This window comes from Podarcis cretensis (assembly GCF_951804945.1).
Source record: "Podarcis cretensis genome assembly, chromosome: 6".
Taxonomy (NCBI): Eukaryota; Metazoa; Chordata; class Lepidosauria; order Squamata; family Lacertidae; genus Podarcis; species Podarcis cretensis.
This window is the reverse complement of record NC_137175.1, coordinates 99,202,885-99,225,418: the sequence shown is the minus strand read 5'-3', so window position 1 is coordinate 99,225,418 and position 22,534 is coordinate 99,202,885. Positions and strand designations below refer to the sequence as shown.

The 22,534-nt window shown below is 44.1% G+C and overlaps 1 protein-coding gene across 1 annotated transcript; it reads right to left on the bottom strand.

Moving 5' to 3' along the window:
* Positions 1–905: 905 nt before the first annotated feature.
* LOC307218720 (dimethylaniline monooxygenase [N-oxide-forming] 4-like) lies at positions 906–21,454 on the bottom strand. The gene is made up of 9 exons (XM_079981482.1): positions 21,437–21,454; positions 21,184–21,365; positions 20,121–20,309; positions 12,818–12,980; positions 10,802–10,944; positions 8,436–8,635; positions 6,054–6,409; positions 5,099–5,171; positions 906–1,487 (listed from the first exon to the last, which is right to left on the bottom strand). The coding sequence occupies exons 2-9, from the start codon at positions 21,313–21,315 to the stop codon at positions 1,067–1,069; spliced, it is 1,677 nt and encodes a 558-aa protein (XP_079837608.1). The 5' UTR covers positions 21,316–21,365; positions 21,437–21,454; the 3' UTR covers positions 906–1,066.
* Positions 21,455–22,534: the final 1,080 nt, after the last annotated feature.

Below are 22,534 nucleotides of genomic sequence, written 5' to 3'. Positions count from 1 at the left end.
CATCTCTAAATCCTGATGCCTCCCCCCCCCCCACTGTGACATATAATTCTTATTATTCAAAAAGTGAACTCCTATTCACATGGAGGCAGCCTAAAAGGCCATTCACTGTTAATTTAAAAAAAAGGTAAAGGACCCCTAACAGTTAAGTCCAGTCACAAACGACTCTGGGGTTGCGGCGCTCATCTCACTTTACTGGCCGAGGGAGCCGGTGTTTGTCCACAGGCAGTTTTTCCGGATCGTGTGGCAGACATGACTAAGCCGCTTCTGGTGCAATGGAACACCGAAACCAGAGCAGTGCACAGAAATGCCATTTACCTTCCCGCCGGAGGTGGGATGTGCTTTCGAACTGCTAGGTGGGCAGGAGCAGGGACCGAGCAACGGGAGCTCACTCCATCGCAGGGATTCGAACCACCGACCTTCTGATCTGCAAGTCCTAGGCTCGGTGGTTTAACCCACAGCGCCACCCGCGTCCTCTCACTGTTAATAACTCACTCTCAAATTGCCCCCCATAAAAATCAAATTGCCCCCCTGTGGGGCGTGTGCCCAGAGCTGTAGGTAGGTGATCTTGCACCCCTGGCAGAACCGTCCAGATTGCGCCCCCCAGGCTACAGACAAATTAGCTCTTCTTTCCGCCTCTCCTTCAAAGCCCCCCATTCAATTCACCCTCTATGTAAAACCATTTCTTATGAGGCAATAATCAATATTTATGGACATATTTTTAGCCTATTTTACACACACACCCATCGCCTGCGCCCCTGGCGGGGCCCCACCTCACCCCCCCCAGCTACGGCCCTGTGTGGGCCCCCCGTTGGGAACCATGGCAGTAAACTATTCTCTGACTACACTGTTACAACACAGAGATCACCCTCACAATTAAACAATAATTGGAAAATAAAGACTTCACATTTATCCAGTCAAACTACATGCTAAGTTTATAATATCATTACCCACAAAATACAAGAACGGCTCCAGTGTGTGTGCCTGACTCTCTGCACATGGCTTCTCTGGGTCATGAGTAATTTTTCAAGACTGGTGTGACCAGGCATTGTGAACAATGCTTAACCCACTAAACATGAAACAAATTTAATACACTCCATCCATTTGTTCTTGGTAGCCATGCAGGAGGTAGGTATTTAAAAATGATCAAGGCGGCCCCCAGAAATATGGGCAGGGCAAGGGCTTTCAGCCAGTGGGGAACTGTAGCAGGTTGGGGAGAGTCTTCTACAACCCGTGTCTTCAGGGGCTTTAGAACTCGGTCCCACTGGGTCAGGATTGCACCTCTGGCTTCCCTCCACTTTCCAGGTCCAGTCAGGCGGTACTGATAAGAAGTGCAGGGGCCAAAGAAAACCATCCAGGCTAGTTTGGGGTCTGATAGGAAAAGCAATGGCACATTGGGCTTCACACCTAGGCAAGCAGCAATTTCATCCATGTAGGAGACGAAACGTATCCTGGTTTTGTCTTTCTTGCTGGAAATATCGGTAATACCCCTAAAGTGGGAAGGAAATGGGAAGAGTGTCATAGAATCATAGAATCCTAGAATCCTAGAATCCTAGAATCCTAGAATCATAGAATCACAGAGTTGGAAGAGACCACAAGGGCCATCGAGTCCAACCCCCTGCCAAGCAGGAAACACCATCAGAGCACTCCTGACATATGGTTGTCAAGCCTCTGCTTAAAGACCTCCAAAGAAGGAGATTCCACCACACTCCTTGGCAGCAAATTCCACGGTCGAACAGCTCTTACTGTCAGGAAGTTCTTCCTAATGTTTAGGTGGAATCTTCTTTCTTGTAGTTTGGAACCATTGCTCCATGTCCGCTTCTCTGGAGCAGCAGAAAACAACCTTTCTCCCTCCTCTATGTGACATCCTTTTATATATTTGAACATGGCTATCATATCACCCCTTAACCTCCTCTTCTCCAGGCTAAACATGCCCAGCTCCCTTAGCCGTTCCTCATAAGGCATCGTTTCCAGGCCTTTGACCATTTTGGTTGCCCTCCTCTGGACACGTTCCAGTTTGTCAGTGTCCTTCTTGAACTGTGGTGCCCAGAACTGGACACAGTACTCCAGGTGAGGTCTGACCAGAGCAGAATACAGTGGCACTATTACTTCCCTTGATCTAGCTTCTAAGGCCCAGTAAGCACAATTCACTTGTCTTGTAGCCCCCCCTCCCCTCCCCTCCCCTCCCCTCCCCTCCCCGCGGAGGTGACTGTAGTACTACTCAGTCTAATCACACGAGCCTTCAAGATACCTAGGGGGCTGGGTGTGTGCATGGACCAGCTCTGCCCCCTTGTATCCTGCACACCAGGTAGGCCCTCTCCTCTCCTCTGATGCTTGCTTGCTTAGTGTGGAGGCTGGAGGCAGTTTGAAGCCTACTCAAGACTGGGAACTTGGGTAATGTAACACAAAGGTTTCTAACTATTTAGCCAAATGTGGTTAGAAGCCCCTTTTAGACTTTTGAGCCAAACACAGGAATGCTGGGGGCAGAAGAGGCAGGGCCCAGTGTCATGGGGGGCTGGAGGTGGGGGCAACATGCTGGAGAACCTTACTTGTCATTTTTTCTAGTAGTTAGGCTGAGAGGAGCAACTTGCCCATTGCCTTGATGGCTGAGGAAATAATTTGAACCCAGGTGCTTGCCAACAAATTTCAACAGCCTAGCATTATGCCAAGTATTTTCCAATTTGATCTTTGTCTCAAAAATAGCAATTTTAGAAGGCTGTTTCTTCAACCTATGCTGTTGCTTCAGTGACTGCTATCTCTCTTTATCATTCCTTCTCTAGCTATCCTAGTCAATCAGAGACCACTGCTAAATGTAATCATGTTAGGATGCCATGGAGCTAATCAGACATGCTGCTGATATCATAGACTCAAAAAAGGATGAAAACACTGGCATCAAATGGAACCCAGAGGTCCACCAGTTTATTGAATACTTTTCTAATTCAATGGGGTAAGTAAAGCCCATTAGCGTAGGGGCAATGCTGAAGCCCCTGGCTTGCTTTTGATGACGCTTTTTTTTTTTTAACCTTCCTCTTTTGGTTCTGCAGTATTCCAGCTGCTCACCCAGTGAGCTTCCTGGCCTCTCAGGTCCTAGTCCAACACTCTAACCACTACAGCACACTACTGGCTCCCTACAGTACTTCTGCTATGAGGCAGCTATATAAATTAAGTAGGTAAATAAATACAGGGAAAGCAAAATGTCCCTTGGAGAAGGATCTGAAAGATTTTCCTTGAAGCTTGAATTTGTTTTATTCTGGATTGTTTTATTTGATGCTTTAATGTATTAAATGTGCATAAACTTTGAGATTTTTTCTTTAAAATATAAAGCGGTATAGAAATGAAATTATTATTATTAGTAGTAGTAGTGGTGGTGGTGGTAGTAGTAACCCTCCATGATAAGAAAACCGGGGGGGGGGGACGCTTTAAGTAAGTCAGAAATTAGATCATCATAACAAAAGAAACAAATCTCTATTGAAAACCATGTTTTAAAATTTTCTGCTCTCTGGTGCCATCTGGTGTTGTATGTTTATAGCACATTCAAATGGCTGTATCTTTACTAATGTAGGTGAGTCCCAGGTCACATAAGCAAATACTCAGAATATTGCTCAGAAGTATAGTGCGAAGGGCTGGGGCAGGTTTAACAGAGCTGCCCAGACTGTCCCAGTGGCCCAGTTTGTGAGGGTGCAGCTTGAATGCCTTTCTGATATATGTCTGAACAGCAAATGAACTTCTTCCTGTTTGATGCCAAATGTAGTTCACTGCATTAGGTTCAGCATCTGGGTTCAGGTGAGAAGTCTGGTCATCTGTTTCTTGGAATGGTATAATGGAATTATTGGTAATGCTGCCATTCCCCCATTTCTCACCCACAACATTTTAGCATAAAGGAATCAAAAAAGGAGAGGAGAGGAGAGGAAGACCATTTGTACAATCTGCTCTTTTTTCTCATCTTGCTCCTGACAAAAAATTTACTGCTCCTTATGGCGAAATCCGGCACAAGGATGATAATGATGACCATGTATTTTCTGCTCAGTGGTCGGACAAAGACTGGGAATTCAAGTGTGGTGGAAACTCTTCTTTAACCACACGATGGCACTATTTTCATGGATGAAAAACTTCTAGAGAGCAGTCAATCAGAGCAGGAGCAGCAAAAAGTGAAGGAGGTCTCTTTAACCACCTGAAGGTTTCTAAAAATTTAACCCATGTTGTATGGGACCTTAGCATGTTGTTTCTGAAAATGGGTAGATGGGGTAGCAGCAAATATCTGGGGAGGGAGGTGCCTGATATCCTTCACTACTCTTTGAAGTCATCTCTGAACCTCCCAAAAGCATGAGCAAAGCACTCCACAGGCTTATGGCATCTTCTTCTTTTCTGCCATTAAATTTTCAGTTCTATATATTTCCCCCCACTCAGGGCTCTTCTAGAGTGCTGCTGTTTTTTTATTCAGACACATATCAGCAAATTCAGGTGGTACAATTAAAGTTGATTGGGAAACAAACAAGTCTTTCTCCACTCCCAAAATCAAGCCATTGTTTTAAGGTGTGCCATTCTTAGATTTTGTTAGATTTGCAAGTTAAAGTGTTCATTATGTGCATATTGCCTCTGATGGGTTATGGATCCAAAAAATGGACTATGACATAGAGAAACATGAACAGCTTAAGAACAACACAGCAGGCCATGGTTTTGTGCAATGGTAGGAATATCAGGTAGAAAAACTAGTAATTGGATACAACAAAAATCAAGTTATAGATGTAGGGGCCAATGGAGTAAAGCAATGTTAGTTTGGAGGCTCTACAATTTTAAAAGACCAAGGGGGTGACCACTTTTGTGGTCCACTTGCCTTTCCTCCACTCTTTCCAGGCCTGCAAAAACCTGCTCTTTAAAGCTCAATTGAAGCAAACAGCAATCCATGGAAAACCCAGATTGACGTTTGCCCTGATTCAGCTTTAAAGAGCAGGTTTTCGGGGGGTGCGGGAGGAAAACACTTGCACACAGAGCATTAAAGCATGGACCTTTGTGTGGAAAAAGCACAGCAAAAGGTAAGTGTGGATAAGCCCTGAATGATTACAGTCATACAACATGCACAATAATATATAGCATTTCATACTTTTTAAGGAGTGCGTTCTTCCTTTTAGCAACTTCACTGATCAGTCTGCTCATTGGAGGGAGCTCACTTGACCCTGAGTATGAGAAAGAAAATGACAAATATGAACTTCTGTATTTCAGCCAATAAAAGGAAAGTACACTTGCTGATTTGATTCAAGTTGCCTTTAGTGAGAGATGGCCTGTCAGGCTTGAGGAATCTAAAGTCCACACTGGGATGGTTGTGTAACTCTGAGATGATTCCTAATTAGATGTTGTGGTAGCATAAAGTCCATATATGACATCATCCACACACATGCAAAAAAAAATTGTCTGCAGCTCTGAGGGGAACCCAAGGTTTGCAGAAGTACAAACAAATTAGACAGGGGGGTGGGATTCAAAATGCCTTTCTGGCCACCACAACTCCCAACCCCAGTCCAGCAAATTTTAGAAACACTTCACAAGACTTTGAAGAAATTCTGTTCTATAGGAGGAATGCAACCTAACTTTTGAAAAACTGCTGAAGCCTTATAAACTGTAACTTTTGATGACAGTGTTGTGCATGGAGATGAAAAGGACTGATCTATGCTCTACCCCTGTACCAGTTGCTATTGCACCCAGGTCCTCCCTGTGAGCTTCCCGTGGGCGTCTGGTTGGCCACTGTGGGAACAGGATGTTGGACCAGATGAGTCCTTGGTTCAACTCAGCAGGGTTCTTATTTGAGTTTTAGTTTTTAATCTGGCACACATGAAACTATTTAAAGGCCAAATTACTCCAATTAATCCTATGTCTACCCCATCCTTATGCAAAGCAGGAGTGGTGCCCGATCTGATGTTCGCCTCAGCAGGTCACAGCGTAGGAGGAGTGCCAACCATTTTCTCTCCTTCATACCTTCTTACAATTGCTGTTTCATTGTTAAACGTTGTTGTGCTTCCCCTTGGTGTAAACTGGAAAATGACAATAAAATTATTCATTCATACCATTAAATACCCTTGTGATCCAACGGGCCTGAAGTTCCACTGCTGGCAGAATGGGTCCAGCTAATGCTATAAAGCCAACGAAAGCCAACGTGGGCTTTTCTAGGTGAGGAGGAAAGATGCACTTATACAGAGATGTGCTGCTCCTGCAAGCATCACGCAGAGACTCTTCCAGGAAGGGAAATGTGGCAGAGTAGCCAGTTGTAAAGATGACCGTGTCTATATTCTCTTCTACTGTTTCATCTTCAAAGATGGCAGAAGTGTCCGTAAACCTCTTCACATTTGGCTTTACTGTCACAGTTCCACAAAGGATACAGCTAGGCAGCTCATCATTCAAAATTAAAGATGACAATGAATTGCTAATTAGCAGAAAGTGGAAAGAAACACCATTAGTCCATATGTGACCACCAGCTGTCCCTCTTTACCAAGGACAATTCCTACTATGCCACTGAGATATGATAGGCATGCCTGTTAAATATGTTGTTGGTGTGTACAAACATTTTTCTGGTTTCCTCCCTACCCCTGATCTCTACAAGTTGAATCTCTCATACCCTCCAACATTTATCCAAAAAAAGAGGGACATCCTAAGGAAAAGTGTGACATTCTGGGACCCAATCAGAAACCAGGACGGCTTCTCTAAATCAGGGATGTCTCCGGGAAATATGGACACTTGGAGGGTCTGATCTCTGAGGAGGAAGGAGCAGATACATGGAATTTATTTATTTCTTTGTTAGAATTGCATATCATCCTTTATCTGAAGATCTCAGGGCGGCTCACAGCATAAAAATACAAAATGGGAATACAAAAGATGTAATAAAACAAAATAAACCAATAGCGCCCCACAAACATATTTCAAGACCATAGATTGTCTAATCAGCTCAAGGCCTAGTTATGGGGAGCCAGAGGGACATTGATGCTGCTGCCGTGTGTATGGCAGAAAGACCTGCTCCCTGCTGCAAGGTCCATTTCCCCCTGGCCTGGAGGGCGGGGCCCACACTTATCCTAATCAGCCCAAAGAGGCTCCTGGGAAGCCAAAGGGACATTGCTGGAACAACTTGGGTTGGAGCAATTTGGCTAAAATGTTTTAAAATGTTTTAAACAGTTTTAATTTGGGGTCTTCTGTTTGGGTTGGGGTTGGTTAAATGTTTAGTTGGGGTTGGCAGTTATTTTAATTTGGGCCTAACTGTAAACTGTTGTTGTTGTTATTATTATTATTATAGATGAATGTTTTCACCTGCTGCCTCAAGATATATGATGAAGCCGCCAGGCAACTGGGTGGAAGAGGTGAATGCCCGTAGTCGATAAGTTCTCATAAAACCTGAATTGGTGGGAACTCTCAGCAGCCAGCCAAGCTGAGGTCAGCGTCTATTTGGGTTTTTGAAAGCATCTTGTTCCATTGCTCAGCCTACTGAGATTTAAGTGTAAGTGTTTGTGTTAATGAGCTGTATAAGATAGTGTTTCTTGTTTTCTTACCTTCTGAGCCATTTTTATCTGTGTAATTATTTGAAGTTTTTCTCTCTTGTATAGTTTTGTTTTTCTAAAGTGTGTGTATGATTTTATGAAATTTGTTGTTCTGGTCTGAGTTCCTGGACCCTTTAATTTTAGCCCCGCCTTTCGGAGCAAGGGTCATCCACCACAGCAGGTATCCCTGTTTGGGATTTGATGGTTCAGTAGAGGCAGATGCTGCCAGGCCGTCACCTTCCCCAGTTACCATAAATATTTTGATAGTAAAACTGCCTGACACTTTTTGCTAAATGCTGCTGCTTGGACCTGCTTTGTGAAGCACTTTACATTCTTCGACTCACTGTTGGACTTTCCTTGGAGTGATACTTGCGGGAAAGAAAGGACTGGTAAGCACTCTGTGGAACCTTCATGAGAACATGGAGGGGAAAGACTCATTCTAAGGGGTTGGAGGAAAGGCTGTGCCTGTGCCTGAGGCTGGGTCCTCTGCATGCCTTTCTCACGGCTTACAAGAAGCCAGTGCTCCTTTTGCACTGGCTCTAACACTCATTCTTGACCTATGAAGCTTTGCTGGATTAGACACGAAAATCCAACAAAGCTTCGTATGACAAGAATCACACTCTAGCGTATAGATAGTTACTGTGCATTGCTGCAGTTACAGTGAGCTTTCAGCAAAACGATCTTCTTTGTAGAAGTAACTCATAGAAACAAGAAGTGAGCTCCTTGACAATATGTATGTGCCTTGACAACTGTGACTAGTGATGCTGAAGAAGAGAAATTTGCTCAAAATGCATTGGGAAATGAATCCCCCCTCCCAATAGATACTGTCCACCCATTGAGGTTAATTACTACTTAAGAATGCTAATCTCAGAAACTTCAGTTTCTGTAAGCAGGCCATTCTTGTTTGCACATTCAAAAGATTACCTTTTAACAGGGATCAAGCCATAGTTCTCATGGTTAAACCATCGATTCATCTTCTTTGCCAATAGCTTGTTTATGGTGCCTTCTGGAAGCAGCTTTTCAATTAACCCATAAAAGCGAGTTGTCCAGGCCATGTCAACGGGCCAGCCAGCTTCTGAAATGCGACTTACCACCCATGCTCCACTTCTGGTGCTGAGGAAGACCTGAAGAGGATTCAAAGTGAAGAAGCATATCCTTAGGGTGCTGCCGACTGCCTGGCAGACGATTTGAGAGCATGTGAGAACTGGTTTGATGGAGTGGCAAAGAGACCAAGGCCCAAGGCCCAAAGGCTGGCCAGCTCCTTTTGATAGTGCTCACACAATATCATTATCTTAATAGCAAAAGTAACTCCTCAGGAAATAGCCATGAGATGATGAAGCAGGAGACCAAGATCATACCAAGAGCCATTCCATATGTCCTTTTCATTGTGCATTCATGAATATTTGTGCTCCTGATAGTATGGGGCAGTTATATGTCATCCTGCTTTCAATACTGTTTGTTCCTGAAGACGTTTCAGGGTGGAAAACCACATTTCCAATCAGTGCATGTCCCGTAATTTCCTGCTGAAATCCTTCAACTTTTTATAGCACAAATGTTGAAATGCAAATGCCCCTCTAGAGGGCAATAATGCAGCAACATTGGGACTAAAAGTGGAAGGGTGTGCAGACCAGGGAATGCAACAAATGGGCTCTCTACATACCCCTTAAAGTGGCAGAAGCGCCAGAGAGCTGGGGAGAGGCTCAGAGACCACCTTTCTCCTCTTAGCTACCCCACCAACAAAAATCAAGCCAAGAGCACATTCCATCTGGCCTCTGTGAGGAGAAGCATCACATCTGGTGCTTCCTGACATGATACTTAAGGACAGTGGTGGAAGCAGTACCAGAGTGCAGAAGATCAGGTCCCACCACCAAGACCCTTCCAGAGTTGTGTATGAATTGCATACTCTGCTGTAAGCTGATCAACATCCCATACCCTTTTAAAATGTGGATCTTTTGGGGGAGGTATTATTGGGTTATTGTTTTTATTTTATATACTGTGATATTTTTATGTGAACTGCCCTGATACCTTTGGGTATAGGGCAGTATATAATTTCTAACAACAACAAGCTGCCTTGAAGATCATTTAGATCAGCCATCCCCAACCTGGTGACTTCCAGCCAACATTTGCACCATACAAGAAAAGCACATGGCTCCCCACAAAGGATCCTGGGAGCTGTAGCTTCACAGAGCTATGATTCCCAGCACCCTTAAGAAACAAGCTGTGGTGTGGACATGGCCACTGGTCATAGTGGCTGGGCTGAAGGGAGTTGTAGTCCATAATACCTGGAAGGCACTAAGCTGGGGGAGGTTGATCAAGATCAAAACACAGAGTGTAAGGGCCAAGGGAAACTCCATTTCCTTATGTGAACACTATTAACGAGTACTTTTAAAAAGGATGTAAATAGCTCTAGGGTTGGGTTGGGAGTTTGAGATGGACCACAGGGAATGGGGAGGGAGAGATTAATCCTCCCCTCCCCCATGCTATGTTCCAAATGAAAATTACCCTCCCCAGCTTCTATCTACATCAGCTGAGAGGTAAAAAAGTTAAAGATTAAGTGCTGTCATCCCATCACACAGATCTGAATTGGCAAGCTCAAGAGGCTTGGTGACTTAGACTACAGCGCCACCTGCATCTTATCAGCTGAGAAGCTTCCATTGGCACCAATGCAGGCTTCCCTCCCAATGCAGTTTCTGGGTGGGGACAGGATGGGACAAATATTTCTCAATGGGAAAGGGCTGAATTTGCCATAATCATAACAAGCCTTGGCCCCGAGTGGTAGTGATGACTAAAATTTGAAGTATATGCACATTCCGGACAATGCACACCATGGTTGGCTGTGAAGCACAGTGGCTAAGAGATGGGAACTGTCACGAATCAAGGAGTCCCTGGTTAAAATCTTGCCTTTACCACAAACCCACTAAGTAGACTTAAGCAAGCTGCTTCTTTCAACCTCAACACACCTATTCCCATTTGTAACATGGGAATAATAATAACAATGCTCTACCTTACAAGGCTGTTAGTTAGTCCCCCCCCCCATAAAATTTCTACAGCACTTGATTGTGAAAACAACTACCATCACCCTCAAAGCAGTTTACAAAAACACAAAAACAACAAAATTATTGGTAAAAATAATTAAAAACCACCTTAAAAGGGCTGTTGTAAGGGCTAAACTTGAAAGCACTCTATAAATATGTTATTCTTGTTATTGCTCCAGGGTGATGATGTGATTTATCTCCCACTCAAGACTGAAATAAGCTCAGCACATATTTGTCCATAAAGGTTGGTGGTACCTTTGCAGCTGTGCGGCTGATCTCCACCGCAAGGTCCCCTCCAGTGTTGCCAGCACCAACTACAAGGACTTTTTGCCCTTCCAACCCTTTTTGATCTCTGTATTCCCAGCTATGGAAGTAGCGACCTTTGAAGTTTTCAATCCCTGAGGGGGGAAAAGAAGGAAATGCTTTTATACCCTTATTTCCCAAGAGATTTCCCACTGGATAATAGGTCCCCCCCCCTTCTCCTTAGCTGCTGCTCTGCACAGTGCCGGATGTATGCTGCCATCTTATTATATCCATGTATCAAAGGCTAAGGGGAAACTCCAAGGCAAGATACCTCTGAGTACCATCTGAATTCAACTATCCAGATTCTTGGGCTGATGGAACAAGGAGAGACTCGACTTCCGGGTTAGCGCCATCGGCAATGGCGGAATTCCTCTGATTCAGAGGAACCCGCTCCGCGAAAATAGGATCTTGCCACCGTGGCGAAGGCGGAGACCCCTTAAAAATCCCAGGCGGAGGAAGCCTGGGAAGGTGGGATTCGGCTGACACCAGGAGCGCCCCGCCTACACGCAAGGAAACCGCTTTTTGGGGGGTCCGAAGCGACGTGGGGGTGAGTGGCGCGGTGTCTTGAATCGACCACTATTTTTACAGAGTGAAGCCGCACAGCCGTTGCCAGAGACGCTGACTTTTTCCTGTGGACAATGGGACTCTAAACAAGTACCCGTGAGTAGAACGGAAAATTGGGCTAAGAAACATTTTAATTTGGCACTCAAGCGGGAAGGTTCTAAACAGGAAGTCCGCCTTACATTTTTGTAAATAATCCGAAGCAAAAATTGTGCAAGCTAAAGTCTGAAAAGCTGTTCATAAGGATCTAAAATTCCTCCTGTTTTAACCATCCAAACCCCTCTTTGAAGCAGGAGTAAAGAGGGGAAATTTGACTGTTTATACCTGCAGGAGAGAGAGTAAAGAATGATAAATTTCCACCGTCTCAAACCTGGGAACAGGGTGTTAGAGACAGAGACTTTTGGCGAAGTTCATTGACCGTGAAAGAAACATCTTTTGACAGATAGCTAAAGAAGAGATACAAATTATCTTCAATGTTGCCCTTTGCATTTAAAAGGAACTAAAAATTCGAAAAGTGAAAGTAACTTTCTTTTGTTGGATTTGCTTTTAAGATGGATACAAATAGAAACTGCCTCCTCTAGAGGGAGTTTGTTAAATTGTTGCTGGAGTCGATCTGGGGTTTTTCCAGCTGTGGTGATTAGGATCCTGGGAACAGACTGTGACCTTGAACAAAAATGTGTCTGGAAGAAACTTTGGTGCTTGCTCTTTGCAAGATGAGCGCCCTGTTAGAACAGTTGCATGAGAAGATGGATTTGATGACTGTTGCAGTTAAAAATTTTGGACAAACAATGAATATTTATACAGGAATTACTCAGGAGCCAACTCAAGAACCTGATTTGATGGAGCAAGTGCAAATGCAGAAGACGGGGAGGAAGTTGTTGTTCAGATGCAGTATATCTCAGACTACTGCATGCTGGGGATAAAAAAAGGGTTAAGAAAGCCCTTAAGCTCATGCCCTGTTTGTGAGTTTTTCAGAGACTGTTGGAAACAATAGAAACATTTTCAAATTTACCAGCAGAAACATCAAATCTTCTCAAATGTAAAGGGGAGTCTTAATTCAAACGGCAACTTTCTCCTTGCAACTGTAATGACCAGCTGTTTGTGATTATTTGATTAGGGCTTGTATGGGAGAACTTCCCTGTGGATTGTGCCCTGTGGGTCAGGTGTGCCTTCTGTTCTGCCACCCTTAATGGCCTTCAGATTCCACTCCCTGATGACAGGCCAACCACTGGTACCAATCAGACATGGCAACTCTTGTCTAGCAGTGATTTCATGGCATGGTTAATTCCTTTGACTGAAGGTACCAGATATTCTGAGATTTTAGTACACATCTCTTTTGCCTGAGGAGAGAGGGAACACAATCATGCTAGCTTCTGTGCTGTTTCAGGTAATGCATTCAAAACGCACCTGGGAAAGAATCCAGTGGAAGATTGATCTCTGCATAGTGGCCACTGCAAACCATTACGCCATCAAAGATTTCCGATGTCTGCTCCCCATTAGTCTCAGTGTCAACCACCCATTGTCCAGTGGCTGTGAAATGGGGGTGTTTTCTGATGCTGCATACGGTGGTCTTGCAAAAGCAAAAAAACAACAACACACAACAGAATAAAGCAACTCAAATGATGCACGCTAGGCTTGTCCACACTTTTGCTTGTTCTGTGCCTAGAAAGCACGGGTCAAAGTGGTTTTCCTCTTGAACTGTGGTGTTGTGATAGCTTGCATGGCATTAAATCCCTAACAGATAATTACCGTATTTTTCGCCCTATAGGACGCACTTTTTCCCCTCCAAAAATGAAGGGGAAATGTGTGTGCATCCTATGGGGCGAATGTAGGCTTTCGCGGAAGCCTGGAGAGCGAGAGGGGTCAGTGCGCACTTGTGGCTTGTGGAGAGCTGCCTGTTCTGGGGGCTGGGGTCGGGGGAAGCTCGGGCTTCCCCCGCCCCAGCCCTGTGCCTAGGGGGGAAAGAAAAAAAATTTCTTTATTTCCCCCCAAAAAAACTTGGTGCGTCCTATGGGCCGGTGCGCCCTATGGGCCGAATAATACGGTACATATGAAGAAAGGGGGGAGGGAACAGTCAATGATTTGAAGTTCTATATTGGTTGTGCAACTGTATCTATGTGATAATTCTTGTAAAATGAGAAAATTAAAAAGAAAATTTAAAAAGAAAACAGGGTGCAAAAAAAATCTGTTTTATGTAAGCACAGAATCAAGAATAGAACTGTAGAATTGGAAGGGATAAATGCGATACATAGAAACCAAAAAGCTAAAATCATAATAAATAATGAGTTATCCGAAATGTTTATTATTTCTAAAGGCACCAGGCAAGGATGTCCGCTATCAACCGCTTCTATTACAATACTGGAAACATTATTAAAAGCAAGTAGAGAGGAGTCAAAAATAAAATAATTACGGTAGGTTGGGCAGCAGATCTTACAAATTAAAAGCTTTTGCTGATGATTTAATCATAATGACAGAAAACCCAACAGAAAGTATAATAATAATAATTTTTATTTATTTATACCCCACCCTCCCCAGCCAAGGCCAGGCTCAGGGCAGCTAACAAGCAATAATAAAAACAAATTGAATGAATACAACTTAAAAACAAAATTAAAATACAACATTAAAATATTGAAACCTCATCGCAGGAGGAGAAAGGAAAAGAAAAAAGAAAGAAAGAGGGGGAGGGAATCAAATTGGCTCCAAGCCAAAGGCCAGGCAGAACAACTCTGTCTTACAGGCCTTGCAGAAAGAAATCAGATCCTGCAGAGCCCTGGTCTCAGGAGACAGAGCGTTCCACCAAGCCGGAGCCAGTGCTAAAAAGGCCCTGGCACTGGTTGAAGCTAATCTAACTTCCTTAGGGCCCGGGACCACTAGGGTGTTGCTATTTATGGACCTTGAGGCTCTCAGTGGGGCATACCAGGAGAGGTGGTGCCATAGGTACAAGGGTCCTAGGCCGTGAAGGGCTTTCAAGGTCAAAAGCTGCACCTTAAATCTGACCCTGTACTCCACCAGGAGCCAGTGCAGCTGGAAAAGCACTGGGTGAATATGCTCCCATGGCATCGCTGCAGCATTCTGCACCCGCTGGAGTTTCTGGGACAGCTTCAAGGGCAGCCCCGCCTAGAACAAATTACAGTAGTCAAGACTGGAGGTGACCATCGCATGGATCGCTGTGGCCATAGAAATAGAAACATTGGTAAAATTAAACGAATTTGGTCAGGTCTCAGGTTTTAAATTAAACAAAGATAAAACCAAATTATTAGTGAAAAACATGGCAGAACAAGCAAGACTAGAGTTAGAAAAGACGACAGGGTGAAAAATAACAAACAAAGCAAAATATCTAGGAATCTGGATTACGGCAAAGAATATAAATTTATACAACAATAATTATGCCAAAACATGGAAGGAAATAAAAAAAGAATTAGAAATTTTGGGGAGGCTAAATTTGTCTTTATGGGGAAGAATAGCCACAATTAAGATGACCGTGATGTCGAAAATGTTGTACGTCTTTCAAACAATACCAATAATAAATTTGAAAGATTGGCAGAAAGATGTGGCAAGATTTATCTGGCAGGGTAAAAAGCTGAGGATTAAGTTTAAATTGTTAACGGAAGTAAAAGATAGAGGAGGGTTCACTCTGCCAGACCTTAAATTATATTACGTGGCTGCATGTCTAGTATGGTTCAAAGAATGGATAATATTAAAGACTGCCAGTATACTAGACATTCAAAACTGGTACAATAGATTTGGCTGGCATGGTTATTTAGGATACGATAAAGTCAAAATGTATAGAGGATTCCTTAACCATATAATAAGGAGATCGCTTTTTGCAGTATGAGAAAGAAATAAAAAACTATTAGAACCAAAAACCCCTTGGTGGTTGTCTCTGTTAGAGGCAATCACAGTGAAAAAGAAAAACATGGAAACTAATTGGCCCACCTATAAAGAAATAATAGAAGAAGAAAATAATAAATTAAAACTTTTACCACCTAAATGAAATAATTAAATCTGATTAAAAAATAAACGGATTGGATACAAAGATAACAGATCTAGAAAAAGAATTAATATTAAATAATAGAAAGCACTATCAAAAACATAGACTATTATTAGATTGGAATCTGAAAAATGAAGAAGTAAAGGAAGTGATGGTGAAATGGGCTCAATATTTTGGCTACCCAACTGAAATAGAAAAGTGGGCAGAATTATGGTAAAAAGATTTAAAATTTACAGTGTGCTATCTGATTAAAGAGAACTTTATGAAAATGACCTACAGATGGTAACTGACCCCATCCAAATTAGCTAAAATCAATAAAAATAATAACAAGTGTTGGAGGTGTAAACAAAATATAGGAACCTTCTTCCACATGTGGTGAACTTGTCCTCAAATTAAACAATTTTGGGACATGATATGTGAAGAACTAAAAAAAAAATGCTTTAAAATGGCTGCTGCCATCGTGAGTGTTGCGGAAGGCCGCTCCCTCCTGCAGGCCCACGCTCACCATCATCACAGCTTTAAGGACACTGGTGCTGCTGCTACTGCTGTAGCAAATGTCAAAAATGTTTTTACATATTTTAAAATGTTTTAAAAATGTTTTTACTTTGTTGCATCACTGTGAACGGTGGTTTTTATTTATGTATTTTTATTTTATTTTATTTTATTTTGGTTTGGGGTGGGATAAATGTTGAGTGGGGTGGGGATTAGTTTTATTTTAGTATAATTGTTTTTGGCTTGTTTTGCTTTACTATTTTGTTAGGCCACTGTTATGTTTGTATTTTGCTTTTTAAGGGGAAAGGGTCAGGGCTGCCTGGGAGTGGGCCTCAGCCAAAAGAATGGCTGGAGCGGGTTCCACAGGGGCAGAAGCACCAGGACATCTGATCTCAGTGATCAAGGGCAGGAGGAGGAGCTATGCTAAAACCAGACCATGTCATTATCGAGGAGGCAGGTTTAGTCGTTGTCTGAGGACTATCCCTACCTCTGGGTCTGGTCCTGACCGGAAGGATACTGGAATCAGCAGGGGAAACCCACATGGCCTGAAAGTGTTGCTGTGCAATGCCAGGTCAATGATGAATAAGACCACTGCCATCCACGACCTGATTGTGGATGGAGGATTTGACCTGGCATGTGTGACAGAGACTTGGTTGGATGAAGCAGATGGGCCTGTCCTTGCCGCTGCTTGTCCACCAGGTTTCTCTTACGCACACCAACCCAGGTCATGTGGGGGGGGGGGGTTTGCAGTGATTTTAAGGAAGTCATTAGTTTGCACCAGGCGTCCTATTGGGAAGACCCAGTTTTCTGAGTGCATGTTCTGGAAGTTGGGCAATAGGGGCAGTACAGGATTCCTTTTGGTGTACCGACCTCCCCGCTGCACCAAGGATTCCCTGCCTGAGCTGCTGCAGGTCGTGGCGGATGTTCTCCTGGAGACACCTAGCTTGGTTGTCCAAGGGGATTTTAACATCCATGCCGACACGACCTTACAAGGGGCCGCTCGGGACTTCATGGAAAGCATGGCCTCCATGGGGCTGTCCCTGAATAAGTTTGGCCCAACTCATAGCTGCAGACATGCCTTACACCTGGTGTTCACTTTTATAGATGTTGGTGATCTGACACTAAGTAAAAGTGAAACAAAAGAAGTGCCATGGTCAGATCACTTCCTGGTGCAACTGGACTTCTCCGCGACCCTTCCCCTCTGCAGGAAGGTGGGACTGATTCGGATGTCCTGCCCCCGCCACTTAATGGATCCAAATGGTTTCCAGAGAGTGGTAGGGGATGTTTTATCCCATGTTGATGACCTTTCAGCTGATTCCCTGGTGGCCCACTGGAATGTGGAGTTAACCAGGGCTGTTGACTGTCTGGCTCCGAAGCGCCCTCTCTGATTGCATGGAGCCCGGACAGCCCCGTGGTTTTCCCTGGAGCTGAGGGTGATGAAACAATCGCTGAGATGGCTAGAGCGCCAGTGGCGGAAAACTCACTCTGATTCAGACTGGACACGGGTTAGAGCTCAAGGTCGAGCCTACCAAGTGGAAATGGTGACGGCGAAGAGGACCTTCTTCGCCGCTTCTATTGCATCTGCAGAAACAGCAGCAGGAGAATCTTTCAAGTGGTTCGTAATCTATTGGAACCACCTTCGTCATTGGGGCCGAGTAGGGACCCCAAGATCTCCTGCAACGCTTTTGCAAAGTTTTTTGCAGATAGTCGCTCAGATTCGGAAGGAGGTAGACTCCACCGTGGGAGCAGGGCCAGGGCAGGAGAGTGCTAGAGTCCTGTCTAGTCCTGTTATATGGGATCAATTTCAATCTGTTACCTCCGAGGATGTGGACAGGCTGCTTGGACGAGTGAAACCAACCACCTGTCTTCTTGATCCTTGTCCATCCTGGCTGATAAAAGCAAGCTGGGAAGGGCTGGGCGATGGGCTCTGCGGGGTGGTGAATGCTTCCCTCTGCGAGGGAGCCTTCCCAGACCCGCTGAAAGAGGCGGTCATTAAACTGCTTCTTAAAAAAACATCCTTAGACCCGGTCATTATGGCCAACTATCGCCCAGTCTCAAATCTTCCATTCTTGGGCAAGGTGATTGAGCGGGTGGTTACTGAACAACTCCAAGCACGCCTGGAGGATGCGAACCATTTGGATCCCTTCCAATCAGGATTTAGGCCTCACCATGGGACTGAAACTTGGTCACGCTGGTCGATGATCTCCAGCAGGCTAGGGACAAAGGTGAGAGCTGTTTCCTAGTTCTGCTGGATCTCTCAGTGGCCTTTGACACCATCGACCATAACATCCTTCTGGGAGCTGGGGGCACTGTTATACAGTGGTTCCGCTCCTTTCTCCTGGGCCATGTCCAGAAAGTTGTGTTGGGGGATGAGTGTTCAGACCCCTGGGCTCTCACTTGTGGGGTGCCTCAGGGTTCTGTCTTCTCCCCCATGCTTTTTAATATCTATATGAAGCCGCTGGGAGAGATCATCAGGGGGTTTGGGCTGGGTGTCCATCAATATGCAGATGATACCCAGCTCTACCTCTCTTTTAAATCAGAACCAGTGAAGGCGGTGAAGGTCCTGTGTGAGTGCCTGGAGGCTGTTGGAGGATGGATGGCGGCTAACAGATTGAGGTTGAATCCTGACAAGACTGAAGTACTGTTTTGGGGGGACAGGGAGCAGGCAGGTGGGGGGGACTCCCTGGTCCTGAATGGGGTAACTGTGCCCCTGAAGGACCAGGTGTGCAGCCTGGAAGTCATTTTGAACTCACAGCTGTCCATGGAGGCACAGGTTAATTCTGTGTCCAGGGCGGCTGTCTACCAGCTCCATCTGGTATGCAGGCTGCCCGCAGACTGTCTTGCCAGAGTGGTGCATGCTTTAGTTATCTCTTGCTTGGACTACTGCAATGCGCTCTACATGGGGCTACCTTTGAAGGTGACCCGGAAACTGCAATTAATCCAGAATGCGGCAGCTAGACTGGTGACTGGGAGTGGCCGCCGAGACCACATAACACCGGTCCTGAGAGATCTGCATTGGCTCTCAGTACGTTTCCGAGCACAATTCAAAGTGTTGGTGCTGATCTTTAAAGCCCTAAACGGCCTCGGTCCTGTATACCTGAAGGAGCATCTCCACCCCCATCGTTCAGCCTGGACACTGAGGTCCAGCGCAGAGGGCCTTCTGGCGCTTCCCTCGCTGCGAGAAGTAAGGTTACAGGGAACCAGTCAGAGGGCCTTCTCGGTAGTGGTGCCCGCCCTGTGGAATGCCCTCCCTTCAGATGTGAAGGAAATAAGCAGCTGTTCAGGGAAGTTTTTAATATTTAATGCCGTATTGTTTTTAACACTCGATTGGGAGCTGCCCAGAGTGGCTGGGGAAACTCAGGGTATAAATAATAAATTATTATTATTATTCTAAAGAAACCAGAACCATTTTTATTAGGCATTTTAACGGTAAATATTCCAAAAGAAAGTAAAAGAGTGTTTCTTTATGCAACAACAGCAGCCAGAATATTAATAGCTAAATATTGGAAAAATGAGTCAATATCAACTAAAAATGAAGGGCAAATGAAGCTGTGTGAATACCTTGAATTGGCCAAGATGACAGACTTAATAAGAAGCCACTTGGGAGATAAGGTCAAAAAAGAATGGGACTGTTTTAAAAATTATCTAACAAAACATGGTTCCAACAACACTTGGTTGTCCCTTGATTAAATTCATAGATAAAAGTTCTGTTCACTAATTAAATACAGATTACTTAAAAGTAAGTGCAGTATAAAAACCGCAAAGGGCTAGAGGGAAGTCAAAAGAAAGCAAATAAGGGACACAATGGAGGAACAGAAAAAAACGTGAAGGGTAGAAATATGAAGGCAAATTCTGTCCAGGAACTTTGTGTATAGATTATATAAAATATGGTTTGTAGTCCAGGAATGATTTTGTGTAATGGAAAAATATTTGTTGTTTGTGTTTTTTCTTTATTTCTTTTCTTTTTTTTCTTTCCTCCTTTGTCATTTTTTTTGTGGAGCTTATATTTTTATTTTCCATTATTTATATTAGTTTTGGTTATGGATTGTATTGTTGATTGTTTTTTATTTGTAAAATGAAGCAATTTAAATTAAAAAAAGAAAAGGAAGGGACCCTGCGGGTCATCTAGTCCAACCCCCTCCAATGCAGGAGAAGAGCCTTAGAACAGATGGAGCACTCTCTGGCCCTGCTCCTTGCAAAATATCTGCCTGTTAACTTTCCCCTCACCTGGAAGCGTATGTAGTCAAGAAGGCAGAAATGCTTCGCATATGCCCTGAGGTACTCCAGGAGTGCAGAGTGGCGCGGGTAGTTGGGGCAATCCTCGGGGAACGGAAAATCACTGAAGCAGGTCATTTCCTTGGAGGTGTTGGTCATAACCGATCTATAAACACCAATTCTTCCCTTTTGAGGCGTTTCCTGTGTGGCAGTAGCAGTTACTCAGTAAGTAAGATGCCAGAGTAAATCATTTACACTGCGAAATTACACTGGTTTCAACACTAACTTTACAAGGGGAAGGGTCAGAGAATAATGGCCGTCTGCTTTGCCTACAGAAGGCCTGACATCTGAGAACTGTTGCCAATCACTGCAGAAAATACTGAGATAGATGGACCAAGGTTCTCACTTTGTATAAAGCAGCTTCCTAGGCTCTTAGTGTCAACCAAATAAAACACACCACCTTCTGTGGGTGATAGTTTTGACAGGGTGTTGATAACTTTCTGTTAGCAAGCCTTGGCTATAAGGTGGGTCAGTGATGCCACCAGATTCCAACTGGTTAGGACTTTGCAAAGCCAGTGTCTGCTGAAAGGAAGCACAAAACAGGATTCCTCTGATTCTGGTGGAGAACAAAAGATTGTACATGCATTTTCATGCTTTCAAAATGTGTAGCTGAATGAAGTTTGGGTGGGGGAGGAAGCAGGGTTATTCAAACTGCTCTTGCCCCTAATTTACACATTTGGGGTGTCAATAGAACTCACGCAAGCTGCGTGGAAAGTAACTTACCAGCACTCTCCGTTCTGACCTTCAGATGAATGCATGTAAATGAAAGATGGGAACTGTGCATACAGTCCAGTTTCCCCACATGGTCAGTCTACACAGGGGGAGAGTATGAAAAGCCTAATGTCAAAACAAAATGTGGAAACATGCTTCCACAGCAGGTTTACCACACTAGTGATGCACATCTGTACCCACTTTGAAGCAAGGCCACTGTCTCTTGCCTGGCTTTGGGCATGCATTTCAGCAGCAGAATGCCATCACTTTCTTTAAAGCTTTAAATTGAGTTTATGCCACTTACTGTGAATTGCCACAGTCCTCCAATGCCATCACTCTTCTCAAAGCAGGTTGGCTCCAGCCCTTCATCCAGGCAGCATTTGATGGAGGCCAGTCCACTCACACCTGCTCCAACAATTGCCACTCTTCGCACCATGACTCAGTCTGGTGTCTGGAAAGAAACTTCTCGGCACACTTACTTCTACACTTACTTCTATAGCTAACTTCTACACTTACTTCTATAGCTATAGCTACACTTACTTCTATAGCTAACACACTTACTTCTATAGCTAACAAGTTATTTCTTCCGCATACAAGAAAAGTGCAAACGTCATGCTTCCTGTAAATCACAGGATTGTTGCATAAGCTGGTATTTCCCAATCCCAGTAACTGTTCCTAGATGTATGTATTTCGCAATCCTGGTAGTGAACTTAACAAAGCAGCAGTATTCACTTTGGTGTGTTTGAGTGCTGTGTAATTTCCCATTGCTACCAAGCAATCTGACTCTTCCCTTCCCCCAGAATGTTCACACTACTCACTGTGACCGAGCAACACACTTCCATAAATTATGAGACATGAGGAATAACGAATATTCAGCAAAATATATCAAGCAGTTAAAATAAGCACAAGCAAATAACATTCATGTCCCAAAGTATGCATTTCTATGCCTAGCTCTTCTATGCCTACCAAAGGGGAAGACAAAAAAAGAGGCTTTTTGTTAAGTTGTGGGTGAACATATCAGACAACACAACGATTCTTCAAACAGCTCTTGTTTATTCACAGGCCAGAACAGAACAGGGCTGAAGGGTTCAGCCAGCCTGCTTATATAGAGCTCAACTACAAAGCAACAGTAACAACTTTCTGTAACTATCCAATCCCTGAACGTCACTTTCAATTCCTTATTTGCATATGCGGACCTGAGTGAAAACTATCTACAGTATCCCCCTGCTGGCCCAGGGTGAGAACTTCAGTACATAACACTTTTTGCTGTAGTTATTACTGTTTCCAAGAAAATGTACTCGAAACAGTGGAAAGTTTGTAAACGTCCTGCATGCAGCTGAGAGCAGGATTATAACATCACTGTTTACTTCCTCCGTCTACTGCTCATCAGTCTACAGCTCTTTAGTTGGCTCTAAGGTTACAACATTTGTGGCTTTTTAAGTTTAGTAAAACAAAAAGGAAGTGGGGACATGGTAGAGGTCTATTAAATTATTTGCTATTCTCCCAACAATGATCTATCTGCTGTGGATTTTAGGTGACTTTGACACAGGTGGGAATGTCACCTCAAATTCATTCTCTAGCTCCCTGCCCGCCCCCCCAAAGGGTAAGGAGAGGTCATGGACAGCGTGTGGTCTGATTTGTGTGCCTGAGGTTTT

Coding starts and splice junctions, on each gene's coding strand:
- LOC307218720 (XM_079981482.1), bottom strand. CDS start 21,315: ATGGTGCGAAGAGTGGCAATTGTTGGAGCAGGTGTGAGTGGACTGGCC. Junction 12,981..20,120: donor TTGACTACATACGCTTCCAG/GTGAGGGGAAAG, acceptor TGCTTTTGCAAG/ACCACCGTATGCAGCATCAG. Junction 5,172..6,053: donor GATCACAAGGGTATTTAATG/GTATGAATGAAT, acceptor TCTCATACTCAG/GGTCAAGTGAGCTCCCTCCA.